General features: G+C 47.7%; 1 protein-coding gene across 4 annotated transcripts in view; it reads right to left on the reverse strand.

Annotated features, from left to right (window-relative positions):
- The window catches only part of Cacna1f (calcium voltage-gated channel subunit alpha1 F), a 41,663-nt gene that overhangs the window by 12,842 nt on the left and 16,160 nt on the right, over window positions 1-12,661 (reverse strand). For 3 of the 4 annotated variants that reach the window (XM_042669222.1, XM_042669221.1, XM_042669223.1), the window contains exons 18-32: window positions 12,054-12,099; window positions 11,831-11,886; window positions 10,616-10,631; window positions 10,137-10,273; window positions 9,844-9,973; window positions 8,231-8,290; window positions 8,002-8,108; window positions 7,830-7,917; window positions 6,779-6,886; window positions 6,635-6,687; window positions 4,557-4,703; window positions 3,304-3,505; window positions 3,050-3,208; window positions 961-1,071; window positions 645-728 (exon numbers count right to left, since the gene is read on the reverse strand). In XM_042669222.1, coding sequence (XP_042525156.1) covers window positions 645-728; window positions 961-1,071; window positions 3,050-3,208; window positions 3,304-3,505; window positions 4,557-4,703; window positions 6,635-6,687; window positions 6,779-6,886; window positions 7,830-7,917; window positions 8,002-8,108; window positions 8,231-8,290; window positions 9,844-9,973; window positions 10,137-10,273; window positions 10,616-10,631; window positions 11,831-11,886; window positions 12,054-12,099 — 1,504 coding nt within the window. Of the gene's footprint in view, window positions 1-644; window positions 729-960; window positions 1,072-3,049; window positions 3,209-3,303; window positions 3,506-4,556; window positions 4,704-6,634; window positions 6,688-6,778; window positions 6,887-7,829; window positions 7,918-8,001; window positions 8,109-8,230; window positions 8,291-9,843; window positions 9,974-10,136; window positions 10,288-10,615; window positions 10,632-11,830; window positions 11,887-12,053; window positions 12,100-12,661 lie in introns of all 4 variants that reach the window. The other variant, XM_042669220.1, reaches the window with a different exon arrangement.

Genomic DNA, 12,661 nt, shown 5'->3' on the forward strand with positions numbered 1-12,661 from the left:
AGCAGCATTGTCAGTTGAGGTGGTAGGGCCATGGAGTATCCAATGGAGAAGATGATGGAGTCAACCGTGTAGACAGTGGTGATGACAGAGCCAGGAAAGAGCCAGTGTTGGAGATGGTGGAATTGATGGAGGAAATGGAGCCAATGGAGTAGTCAGAAGAGACGATGGAGCCCAAGGCAGAAATCAGTGCAGATGATGTAGCCAATGGAGAGGGTGACAGAGATGATTGAAAAGAAAAACAAAAATAAGAGAAGAAGCATTGCAGGAGATTGTACAACCAGTGGATAGATTACAAAAGAGTGGAATGGAGGGGGTGGGGGGAGAATGGGAAGGAATGGGAAGGAGGAGGCTACAATGCTTGATAAGAAATGTACTCATTATCTTACCCATGTAATTGTAACCCCTCTGTACAGTATTTTCACAATTAAAAAAAAGAAAAAAAAGAGTGGAATGGAGTTGGTAGAGGGAGGGAGACTTCATCTGATCCCAATATGGATTTTGAAGAGATAGAACTAGAATGGGGTGTCCTATGTCTCTAGGAGTGGGGAAGATATGAATGGGAATCAAATGAAGGAAGGTCTGAGGTAGAGATAGGAAAAGGTTTGGTGTGGAGGAGAGGAGTTAGTAGAGAGGGCAGTTCTCACATTGACTTCAGTGACGGCGATGTCCACTACACTGCCCACCACAATAAGTGCATCAAACGTGTTCCAGGCATCAGCAAAGTAATGCTGTGGGCAGAAAGAAGACAGGGCATTGTCTTTTCTCAGCTATCTGCCTGGCACCAGTGGCAGAGAGTATTAGGGAGGTAGGTCCTGGCTTGGGCCACATGATGGACCTGAATCTGGATCCTTCTTACTCCCTAGTCTCATGATTTACCCAGTTACTGCCTCCCTGAAAGTTTTGTAATGAGCCCCACTCCTAAGGAATACACACCAGGGTGTGTCTAGGGCAGGGGTGTACCTTGGGTTTGAAGGCAATGATTTTGAGAACCATTTCGATAGTGAAGAGGCCAGTGAAGACCATGTTGAGAATGTCCATGGCGTAGTTGAAGGGAGCAGTCTGTTCATAGTGCTGGAAGAGAAAAGCAGATGAGGACAGAGCCTGAAGCAGCTATTTGGTGGGAGCCAAATAGTCTCTAGCCTGGGCTCTGGTGATTCTGGGGATATGACAGCACTATGGGATGTCCAAACACCTTGTATTGTCTGCTTTTCATTATAGAAACTGGAAAGACTGCTTCTTGATTAATTTTATTTTTTATTTTTGTCAGTTGTGGGGCTTGAACTTAGGGCTTGGGCATTGTCCCTGAGCTTTTCTGCTCAAGGCCAGCGCTCTACCACTTTCAGCCACAGCGCCACTTCTGATTTTCTGGTCGTTAATTGGAGATAAGAGTCTCACATGGGGCTGGGAAGGTGGCTCAGTGGTAGAGCGCTTGCCTTGCATGCATGAGGCCCTGGGTTCCATTCCTCAGTAACACATAAGCAAAAAGAAAAAAGCTGGAAGTGGAACTATGGCTCAAGTGGTAGAGCGCCAGCCTTGAGCTGAAGAGCTGAGGGACAGCGCCCAGACCCAGAGTTCAGGCCCCATGACCGGACCCCCTCCCCCCTGGGGCTGGGAAGGTGGCTCAGTGGTAGAGTGCTTGTCTTGCATGCATGAGGCCCTGGTTCCATTCCTCAGTACCACATAAGCAAAAAGAAAAAAGCTGGAAGTGGGACTATGGCTCAAGTGGTAGAGCGCTAGCCTTGAGCTGAAGAGCTGAGGGACAGTGCCCATTCCCAGAGTTCAGGCTCCACGAGCGGACCCCCTCCCACCCCCCCAAAAAAAAAGAGTCTCACAGACTTTTCTGCCTGGGCTAGCTTCGAACTGAGATCCTCAAATCTCAGCCTCCTGAGTAGCTAGGATTCCAGGAGTGAGCCACAGGTGCCTGGCCTCCTACTTGATTTCTAACTGCTCTTACAAACTGGCAAGGCAAGTTTTGTTAATGAAAAATAAATGTAAGTTGGCTGTTGGCTGACAGCTTCTGTGAAAAATATTTTGCCTTCCATTAAAACACTCAATAGAGGATAGTGAAATCTTTCTCTTTTTTCCTTCCTTGATTGTGGTTTTGATGTCTGTAGCAGCTGCCTTGTGATCAAAAAGCAATAAGCATGTAAATGGCAGCCAGCTTGCCAAGAATGGTGGAGTAGAAAGATGGCCAGAGCCTGGATCTTTGGGTTGTTGTCCAAAGGCAAACAAACCTTTCTTAATGCTTCTCATTATGTGAGCATAATTCATATCCTATTTAATTCACTCTAGATGCTCTCTCTATCTTTTTATATTTTAGAATCTCTGAAATTGGGGTGTATTTTACAACAAATGACAACTTACAATGTCCATGAGCCATTGTTTTCACATTCTTTTTTTTTTTTGGGGGGGGTCTGGTCGTGGGGCCTGAACTCTGGGCCTGGGCGCTGTCCCTCAGCTCTTCAGCTCAAGGCTAGCACTCTACCACTTGAGCCACAGCGCCACTTCCGGCTTTTTTCTTACGTGGTGCTGAGGAATCGAACCCAGGGCCTCGAGCATGCAAGACAAGTGCTCTACCACTGAGCCACCTTCCCAGCCCTGTTTTCACATTCTTATATCACTGAAAACACAATGCAGTGTATAATTATTGGCCTTAGATTGATTTGGAAAATGTAAATATCTTTTTTTTTTTTTTTTTGTCGGTCGTGGGCCCTGAACTCTGGGCCTGGGCGCTGTCCCTCAGCTCTTCAGCTCAAGGCTAGCGCTCACTTGACCCTCAGCCCCACTTCTGGCTTTTTCTGTTTATGTGGTGCTGAGGAATTGAACCGAGGGCCTCGTGCATGCAAGGTAAGCACTCTACCACTGAGCCACCTTCCAGCCCCAGCGGTACATATCTTAATAGCTCAAGTCTCTATCAGTTGGGAGGTTTTGTTACTTGCAACCTAAAGCATCCCCAGTTACTTGTAGCCTAAAATATCTCCAAGCATTCCCAGTGGGTAGAAAGAACAAGGGCAAGTATATGACAAAGATCAGGATGGGGAGCTCAGACCTGCATGGCTAGGGCAACCGTGTTGAGTAGAATGAGCAGGAACATGAGGTACTCAAAGGCAGCAGAGTTCACAGTGGCCCACACACGATACTGATGTGGGTTCTTGGGGATGTATCGGCGAAGTGGCTGGGCCTTGAGGGCATACTCCACACACTGGCGCTGTGTAATGTAATGGTGCAGAGAATGAGTAAGCAGGGAAGTCTCAAGGTAAAGGGAGAGGAGTTGGTAGTCATGGGTAGGGAGTCAGAAGTCACCTGGTTCTTGTCCAGCTCACAGTTTTGGTACTCCTGTTCTCCCTGCGCACGGAAGGTGATGATAACAAAGCCCACAAAGATATTCATCATGAAGAATGCAATGATGATGATGTAGACAATGAAGAACACAGAGATCTCCACGTGGTAGTTGTAGATGGGGCCTTCATCTTCTGCATGTGCATCAATGGCCTTGTATAGCAGTCTGTGGGAACCAGCATGAGGCAGGGAGGGGAGAGGTGGAGACAGGTGAGGGAGTATCTCAGCCCCTCCAACCTGCTTCCAGACCTCACACATACATCAGAATCTTCTGTGTGGCATATCAAAGGATTGTATGTTCCCCACCTATCCACTTAGGACCCCCATACATTTTCTAAAGACCTCTACAAAGCCCTCTAAGGTCCCCAAATCTCTGTTCTAGCCCCCATCTAAAAACCCTCATACAGCCTTCTAAAGATCTCCAGCTAGACTGTCAAAGATCCCACAAATCTCTTAAGTTTCCACAGAACTCCAAATACCCTTATTCAGCCACATGGCAACCCCTATGAACTCTCCAGAATTCTCCTACAAGTCCCTAAAGATCTCTAAATTGCTGGGTGCCAGTGGCTCACGCCTGTAATCCTAGCTACTCAGGAAGCTGAGATCTGAGGATCATGGTTCAAAGCCAACCCAGGTGGGAAAGTCTGTGAGACTCTTCAATAAACGACCAGAAAACCGGAAGTGGTGCTGTGGCTCAAGTGGTAGAGTGCTAGCCTTGAGCTGAAGAGCTGAGGGACAGTGCCCAGGCTCAGCGTTCAAGTCCCACAACCGACCAAAAAAAAAAAATCTCTAAGTTGGCCCATCATCTCAAATCCTCTGATCCATCTCCCCTAGAAATCCCCAAGTGGCACCCTGAAGACTTGTGCAGCTCACAGAAACTTTGAGTCCCCTGCTATATCCATTGATGAACCCCCTCCCCATCTCCCATCTCTACTCAGTCCCCCATAAATCCTACCCAATCACTTTTAAACTTCCATTTAGTCTTTCAGGAGACTTGTATGCAATTTCTGTAGACTCTTACCCCAAATCCTCAAAGAACTTCCAGTCTGCTTTGGGGAGACCTGCCTCCAACAATCAGTCCTTTGATACAGCCACCAGTCTCTGGAGACCTTAATTACCTCCCCAAAGTATATTTGCATCCATTCCTAGGAGATCCCCAACCTATTTCTCAGAGACTTCCACCCAGTCCCCGGCCATCCTTAGGGCCCTGCTCTCACGCAGGCCAGCCTTCAAAGGTAGATACAGTGAACAGGGCCATCATGGCTGAAAGGACGTTGTCAAAGTTGAAATCACTGTTGACCCAGAGCCGCTCCCGAACCAGGGGCCGCGACACATCTCCATCAGGGTAGATGAGGAAGGAGCCCCTGTGGATGTTGCAGAATGAATAAGTGAATGAGGAGAAGTGGGGGGCTGGGATAAAGGGTGTGAGGTTTCTAGCATGAAGGCAACAGGCATGGTGATAGAACTAGACAGTCTGGATTCAAATCTTATCCTGTCATTTTTCTGCTATTTGCTCCACATCCAGCTTTTTGCTGGCTATTTGGAGATAACAGTCTCTTGGATTTGTCTGCCTGGACTGGCTCTGAACTACAGTTCTCAGATATCAGTTTTCTGACTTGCTATCATTACAGGCATGAGCCATCCAGCACCCAGCAAGTAGCCAGATACTGTGCTGGATTTTCCATGCAGAAAATTTAGACTGTAATATAATTTTCTTTTTTTTTTAGTTCCAGTCCTGGGGCTTGAACTCAGGGCCTGGGCACTATCCCTGAGCTTCTTTTGCTCAAGGCTAGCACTCTACCATTTGAGCCATAGTCTCACTTCTGGCTTTTTCTTTTAATGTGGTACTGAGGAATCGAACCCAGTGCTTCATGCATGCTAGGGAAGCACTCTACCACTAAGCCACATTCCCAGCCCCTGTAATACAGTTTTCAAGCAGTGACTTGGCTTCTTCTCACAGCAACTCTACAAGATAGGCACCTCTTTTATTCCTATTTTTCAGCTGAGATAAACTAGATTCCACAAAGCTAAAAAATGTTCCAAATCACATTAATCTCAGTAATATCTGGTTTCATGGCTCATGTATTTTTTGGGGGGCAGTATTGGGGTTTAAACTCAAGGCCTGGATGCTACATCTGAGCTTTTTTCCCCCTCAAGACCAGCACTTTACCACTTGAACCACAATCCAACTTCCTGCTTTTTGGCGGTTAACTGGAGATAAGAGTCTCATGGAATTTCTTGCCTAGGCTGGCAATCCTCAGATCTCAGCCTCCTGAGTAGGTAGGATTACAGGTGTGAGCCACTGGTGCCTGATCCATATTTTTATTTTTAAAATATTAATTAATTGCAGTATGGGGGTTTGCACGCAGGGCCTCATGTTTGCTGGGCAAGCATTCTACTCCTTGAGTCATGCCCCTAGCCCTTTTGCTTTTAGTTTCATTTTTCAGAAAGAAACTTATGCTTTTTGCCCAGACTAGCCTCTAACTTCAATCTTCCTATCTATAGCTTGCTGAACAGTAGATGTGCTAAAATCACGTCTTGTTTCTGAGACAGGATTTTGCTAACTTTTGCTTGGGCCGGGTTCATGCTGTGATCCTTCTATTTACACTTCCAGAACACAACTCATGCTCTGGAGCACAGCCTAGAAAGGATGTCTCTAAAGAAAATCCAGGGACTTATAGGAAAGACATTGCTTGGGGGCCTGGAGTGGTATGTGGGTAACTCTGAGGAATATAGAGAGGGATCTTGGGAGGTCATGTGCATGGCTCTTTAGGCTTGATGATATCAGAAAGCTTCTGTAGTTCTCTCTCTCTCTCTCTCTCTCTCTCTCTCTCTCTCTCTCTCTCTCTCTCTCTCTCTCTCTCTCTCTGTATTGGTGTGTTGGTCTTGGGGTTAGAACTCAGGGTCTGGCCACTGTCCCTGAGCTTTTTCACTCAAGGCTAGCTCTCTACCACTTGAGCCACAGCTCCTCTTCTGGTTTTCTGGTAGATAATTGCAGATAATCTCACAAACTTCCCTGCTCAGGCTGGCTTTGAACCACAACCCTCAGATCTTAGACTCCTGAGTAGCTAGGATCACAGGTATGAGGCATGGGCACCTGGTAGCCACTCTAGTTCTTGGAGAAAGTTCTGGGGGGAGGGTGGATCTTGGATTTTGGGGGGAAATGTGTGGGTTTTAGGGAATTAAGGAAATCTTGGGGTTTCTACAGTTCTTGGGTGGAGGCTCTATGGGTTTCAGGGATAGGCCCCTATGGCCTCTTAGAGAGTTCCATGGAGGGCAGGCCTCAGACACTCACTTGCATTCTTTTGGGGTGTGTTTGGCTTCATCAGTACAACTGTAGAATTTCCCCTGTAGGGAGAGGATCACATCTGTCCAAGCAGGTTCCTCCTTCTCCCCTGCATTGACCCATGCCTGGTTCTCCCCACGGCATTTCCCCCACCTTGAAAAGTTGCACACCAATGCAGGCGAACATGAATTGCAGGAGCGTGGTGACGATCATGATGTTTCCGATGGTCCGGATGGCCACGAACACACATTGTACCACGTGCTGCAGGCAAAAAACCCCGAACACATGGCCCAATGGATACCATAGGCCATGTTGACCATGTGGCAGGGCTTCTAATGATAGATACATTTCAAGGAATTGGGCTAGGGACCTTCAGTGACTGATCAGAGATATGTGGTCAGAAACACATGGCCAAAAGTAGTGAGTGACATGGGTTCACACATGTGGGCACTAGCTAGGGACAAATGTTTGCTAGGCCTGGTGTTAGGGACTTAAATTAGATAAATGTGACCATTAGTAAGGAATGTATGGTAAATCACTTGCAAGGGACAAATCAGTCCTCAAAGCTAGTAAAGAATATCTGTCTATGCTGGGCGCCAGTGGCTCACGTCTGTAATCCTAGTTACTCAGGAGGCTGAGATCTGAGGATCATAGTTCAAAGCCAGCCCGGGCAGAAAAGACCGTGAGACTCCTATCTCCAATAAACCACCAGAAAACTGGAAGTGGCGCTGTAGCTCAAGCGGTAGAGCACTAGCCTTGAGCTGAAGAGCTGAGGGACAGCGCCCAGGAGCAGAGTTCAGGCCCCACAACCATACCCCCACCCAAAAAAAAAAGAATGTCTGGCTAGGTTGAGCACTGGTGGCTCATGCCTGTAATCCTAGCTACTTAGGAGGCTGAGACCTGAGGATCAGCGTTCAAAGCCAGCCCTGGGCAGGAAAGTGGGTGAGACTCTTTATCTCCAATTAACCACCAGAAAAGGTAAAGTGGCACTGTGGTTCAAAGTGGTAGAGTGCTAGCCTTGAGTGTAAAAGCTCAGGGACAGCGCCCAGTCCCCGAGTTCAAGCCTCATGACTGACCAGAAAATAAAAAAGAAAGAATTTCTGGTTTCATAGTGGGTCCAGACTATATGGTCATGCATCAGTGCAAAGGGCCGCTTAGATGAATGAGCCTGGGGTGGGGCAGGGCCTGGCTGAGGTGGGCTTACCTTGAGTCCCTTGGCCCTATTGATGGCTCGGAGGGGTCGCAGTACTCGGAGAACTCGAAGAATCTTCACTACTGAGATGGCACTGGAGCTGGGGAAGGGGAGGACCTCAGCCCCTGACCCAGGCTGGTCTTGACTTTGGGAGAAGTGGAATGGGCAAAGGGATGTTACTTACTGGATGCCAAAAGAGATGAGGGATACACTGACCACAAGCAGATCCAATAGATTAAACCAGCTACGGCAGAAGGAGCCACGGTGTAGGAAGGCCCCAAACACTGTCATCTAGGGACCAGAGGATCATTAGGAGGAGGAGACATGAATTAGAGAGAAAGGCTTTGAGGGTAGGTGAGGAGTGTGTTAGGATGACAACTGAAGATATGTTGTGGGGGAGGCTCGTTAGTCACCTTTAGTAGAATCTCCACAGTGAAAATGGAAGTGAAGGCATAATCGAAGTATCCTAGAATCTGGGGAGGGGGTGAGAAAGAGGGGAAGCCACTGAGTCATGAGAGAAGAGGATAGAGGTGGATTATGTGTGTACACCTTTTTATATAAGCTTTATCTTTTTTTTTTTTTTTTGGTGCTAATCCCAGGACTTGAAATCAGGGCCTGGACACTGTCCCTGAGCTTTTATGCAGAAGGCTAGTGCTCTACCACTTGAGGTATAGCTCCATTTCTGGCTTTTTTTGCTAGTTCTGAGGCTTGAACTTAGGGCCTGGGCACTATCTCTGAGCTTTTTTGCTCAAGGCTTTCACTTGAGCGATAGCTCTACTTCCAGCTTTTTTGTGGTTCATTGGAGATAAGAGTCTCATGGAGGGGCTGGGAAGGTGGCTCAGTGGTACAGCGCTTGCCTTTCACGCATGAGGCCCTGGGTTTGATTCCTCAGCACCACATAAGCAAAATGAAAAAAGGCGGAAGTGGCGCTGTGCCTCAAGTGGTAGAGCGCTAGCCTTGAGCTGAAGAGCTGAGGGACAGCCCAGGCCCAGAGTTCAGGTCCCATGACCAGAACCCCCCCCCAAAAAAAAAGTCTCATGGATTTTCCTGCCTGGTTTGGCTTCGAACTGAGATCCTCAGATCTCAGCCTCCTGAGTAGCTAGGATGAAGGTGTGACCCACTGGCATCTGGCTAGCTTTACCTTCTCTACCTCTTAATATCCTGAAGACTTTTCTACAAGCCAAAAGGTTTGCCCATTAGAGTTTATACCTTTAATTTGAACTCCTCTACCCAATTACGTTAGTGCCCTTGGGCCTACTTAATCTCTCAGCACAGCTCCCTATCCCTCCCCTCCATTCCCAGTTAAATCCTGATCCCCTGTTTGGCACTTTCCCAAGTGAGCTACATACATGGTAAGGGCTGCTGCTTTAGTAGAAACCATTATTATTGGGGCTGGGAAGGTGGCTCAGTGGTAGAGTGCTTGCCTTGCATGCCTAGGCCCTGGGTTCGATTCCTCAGCACCACATAAGCAAAAAAAAAAAAGCTGGAAGTGGTGCTATGGCTCAAGTGGTAGAGTGCTAGCCTTGAGCTGAAGAGCTGAGGGACAGCGCCCAGACCCAGAGTTCAGGCCCCACGACCGGACAACCCCACCCCCCAAAAAAGAAACCATTATTATTATTATTGCCAGTCCTAGGGCTTGAACTCAAGGCCTAGCCCTTGTCCCTGAGCTTCTTTTGCTCAAGGCTAGCACTCTACCACTTGAGCCACAGCACCACATCCAACTTTTTCTGTGTATGTGGTACTGAGGAATTGAACCCAGGGCTTCATGCAGAGTAGGCAAGCACTCTACCACTAAGCCACATTTCCAGACATCATTATTTTTTTATTATTTTTAAGCATTTGTGCAAAGGAGATTCAATCCAACATATCATTTTATGAGTATAACACATCTTGATCAATGTCACCCTTTTAGTAGTCATCATTATTGATTCTCTTAGTTCAATAAGGGGGCTTCTCTTTGTATCCACTATGGTACTGGCTTGTATCTCCCCCTACCCTCCCACCAGCCCTAAGCCCATAGGCTTACATGGTTTCGGAAGGAGTGAGCTCGGATGGGATCCTCAGCCGCCAGGGACACACTGCTAAGGATAATGAACACCAAGATAAGATTGGTGAAGATGTGATGATGGATGAGGGTGTGGCAGGCCTTCCTCAACCTGAGGAGTAGGGAAAGGGCTGTGGTTAGATCCTGGGACCACAGTGGTGGCTGGGATAGCCCAAGTGATACAGCAGGGCCCCTTTGCAGCCTCAGTAGCTCCCTGGATCTCCACCTGCCCTGCCCTCTCCTGCCTTGGTCACATTGCTGCTCCCAACACTCACGGGTTGGTTTGGCTGAGGCAGAAAAAGGCACTGCCCTCAGGGATGGGTACCACTTTCTCCTTGGGTACAACTTCCTGGAGGAGTTCCACACGCCCTGCACCCTCTTCCTCCTCCTCCTCCTCCTCTTCTTCTTCCTCCTCCACGCCAGGCACTGGACAAAGAAGCAAAGAGAAGCCGGGCGCTGGTGGCTCACGCCTGTAATCCTAGCTACTCAGGAGGCTGAGATCTGAGGATTGCGGTTCAAAGCCAGCCCGGGCAGGAGAGACCGTGAGACTCCTATCTCCAATAAACCACCAGAAAACCGGAAGTGGCGCTGTAGCTCAAGTGGTAGAGCGCTCGCCTTGAGCTGAAGAGCTGAGGGACAGCGCCCAGGCCCAGAGTTCAAGCCCCACGACCGACAAAAAAAAAAAAAAAAGCAAAGAGAAAATTCATTGAGAGGACTTGATGTAAAGCAATTGGAATGGTGTTTGTCATGTGGCAAATTCTTGCCGTTCCCTGGCAGAATGGCAGCTGCTTGGGAAAGGGATCTTAGTCTGTTTGGTTTAATGCTATGTGCTCAGCCCAGAGAAAAGTGTCTGGGACCCAGGCCAGTGAAGGTTGTATATGCACATAATTTGATAACAAAGGTTCTGAGAACCAGGTGCTGGTGGCTGGTATCTAGCCTGAGACCCAAGGATCTTGGTTTGAACCCAGCCCAGGCAGACAGGTCTCTGAGACTCTTATCTCCCATTAACCAGCAGAAAGGCTGGAAGTGGAGCTGTGACTCAAGTGGTAGCGAGCCAGCCTTGAGTGGAAAAAGGCATGTGAGGCCTAAATTTTTTTTTTAAAAAAAGCTCTGAGGGGCTGGGAAGGTGGCTCAGCAGTAGAGTACATGCCTTGCAAGCATGAAGCCCTGGGTTCGATTCCTCAGACCACATAAACAGAAAAAGCCGGAAGTGGCGCTGTGGCTCAAGTGGTAGAGCGCTAGCCTTGAGCTGAAGAGCTGAGGGACAGCACCCAGGCCCAGAGTTCAGGCCCCATGACCGGCAAAAAAAAAAAAGCTCTGAGGAGTTGTGTAGTAAAACAAAAATTCTCTTCTTTAACCTCAATGTTTAAAAGTGTTGATGACTACACACTAAGCCTGTGTATTTCTTTTTTCAGGATCATCTTTTCATGTTGGAGATGGAATACAAACTCTTCTACATGTCAAACAAGCACTCTGCTATTGAGTTACACCTTTATCCTATTTTTGTGCCAGTCCTGGGCTTGGGTGTTGCCCCTGTGCTTTTTGTGCTCAAGGCTAGCACTTTACCACTTGAGCCACAGCTCCACTTCCAGCTCTTTTTGTAGTTAATTGGAGGTAAGAGTCTTACAGACTTTCCTGCCTGGGATGGCTTTGAACTATGATCCTTAGATCTCAGCCTCTGGAGTAGCTAGGATTATAGACATGAGCCACTGGTACCTAGCAGTCCTTGTTTTTGTTTTTGTTTTTTTGAGACCAGGTTCTTGCTATGTAGCCCAAGTTGGCCTTGAACTCAAGATCCTCCTGTCTCTAATTCATAACTGCTGGAATTGTAGGCATATGCCACCACACTTGGTGCCTTCAGAGTGATCTTGGAAAAAGTTGTTCCCCTGAGAGGAAGGTGTTTGTGGTCAGGAGCTATCTGCCTTGGTTCTTCTATTCTGAAGACCCCATATACCCTCCACCTATCTACTTGCCTGCTCCTTCACTCTTTGCACCATTTCCTTCTTCCTTCTCCCCATCAGGGACCTGAAGAGAGGAAGATGGGAGTTATTCATGTTGGGGAAAATATATAGGATGCATGGGAGGAATTCAATAATGGAAAATGGCTTAGGCAGAGGATAGGTATTAAAGCCACACACAGAGACAGGTATGGGGGAGGGGAAATGTTGGCAGAGCCCAGTCTTCTAACTCACCAACTCGCCATTCTCCTTGGGGGCATTCCCTTCACTGCTCTTCTCTCTGTGTGAAGAAATTGGGGAGGAGGTGAATGCTGCAGATATTAGCAGATGGGCAAAGTTTGGAGAGGTCATTAGGAGCAGAATAGACCTTTTGTTGGGTTCCCTACAACATTCCCACCTCCACTCTTAACACACACACCCCTCACCCCTCAATCTGTTTTCACAGCATGTAAAATCCTGTCTTCCACATTCCTTTTCTAATACAACCTTCCCTTGCTCCCCTCCCCCAACCAAGAGCAAAAAGCCAAAGTCTTGGACTGAAAGCCACAGGAAGAAGGAATGGAGTGAACAAAGAGGAGGATAGAAGGAGCTGAGGGTCAATCATAGGGAGACCAAAAGGGCATTCTGGGCCAAAGTGAGAGTTTGAATTTTTTTTCCTTTCAGTACTGGGGATTGAACTCAAGGCTTTGTGCTTGCTAAGCACATTTGAACTATGCCTCTGGTTCTCATTACTTATTTTTTTTGTGCCAGAATTTGAGTTTGAAGTCATGTTCTAGATGTTATCCCTTAGCTCAAAGTTGGCCCTCTACCATTTGAGCCACAGCTCCACTTCTGCCTTTTTG

The sequence above is a fragment of the Dipodomys spectabilis genome, unplaced genomic scaffold, assembly GCF_019054845.1.
Source record: "Dipodomys spectabilis isolate Male_0828 unplaced genomic scaffold, ASM1905484v1 ptg000492l, whole genome shotgun sequence".
NCBI classification, from domain to species: domain Eukaryota; kingdom Metazoa; phylum Chordata; class Mammalia; order Rodentia; family Heteromyidae; genus Dipodomys; species Dipodomys spectabilis.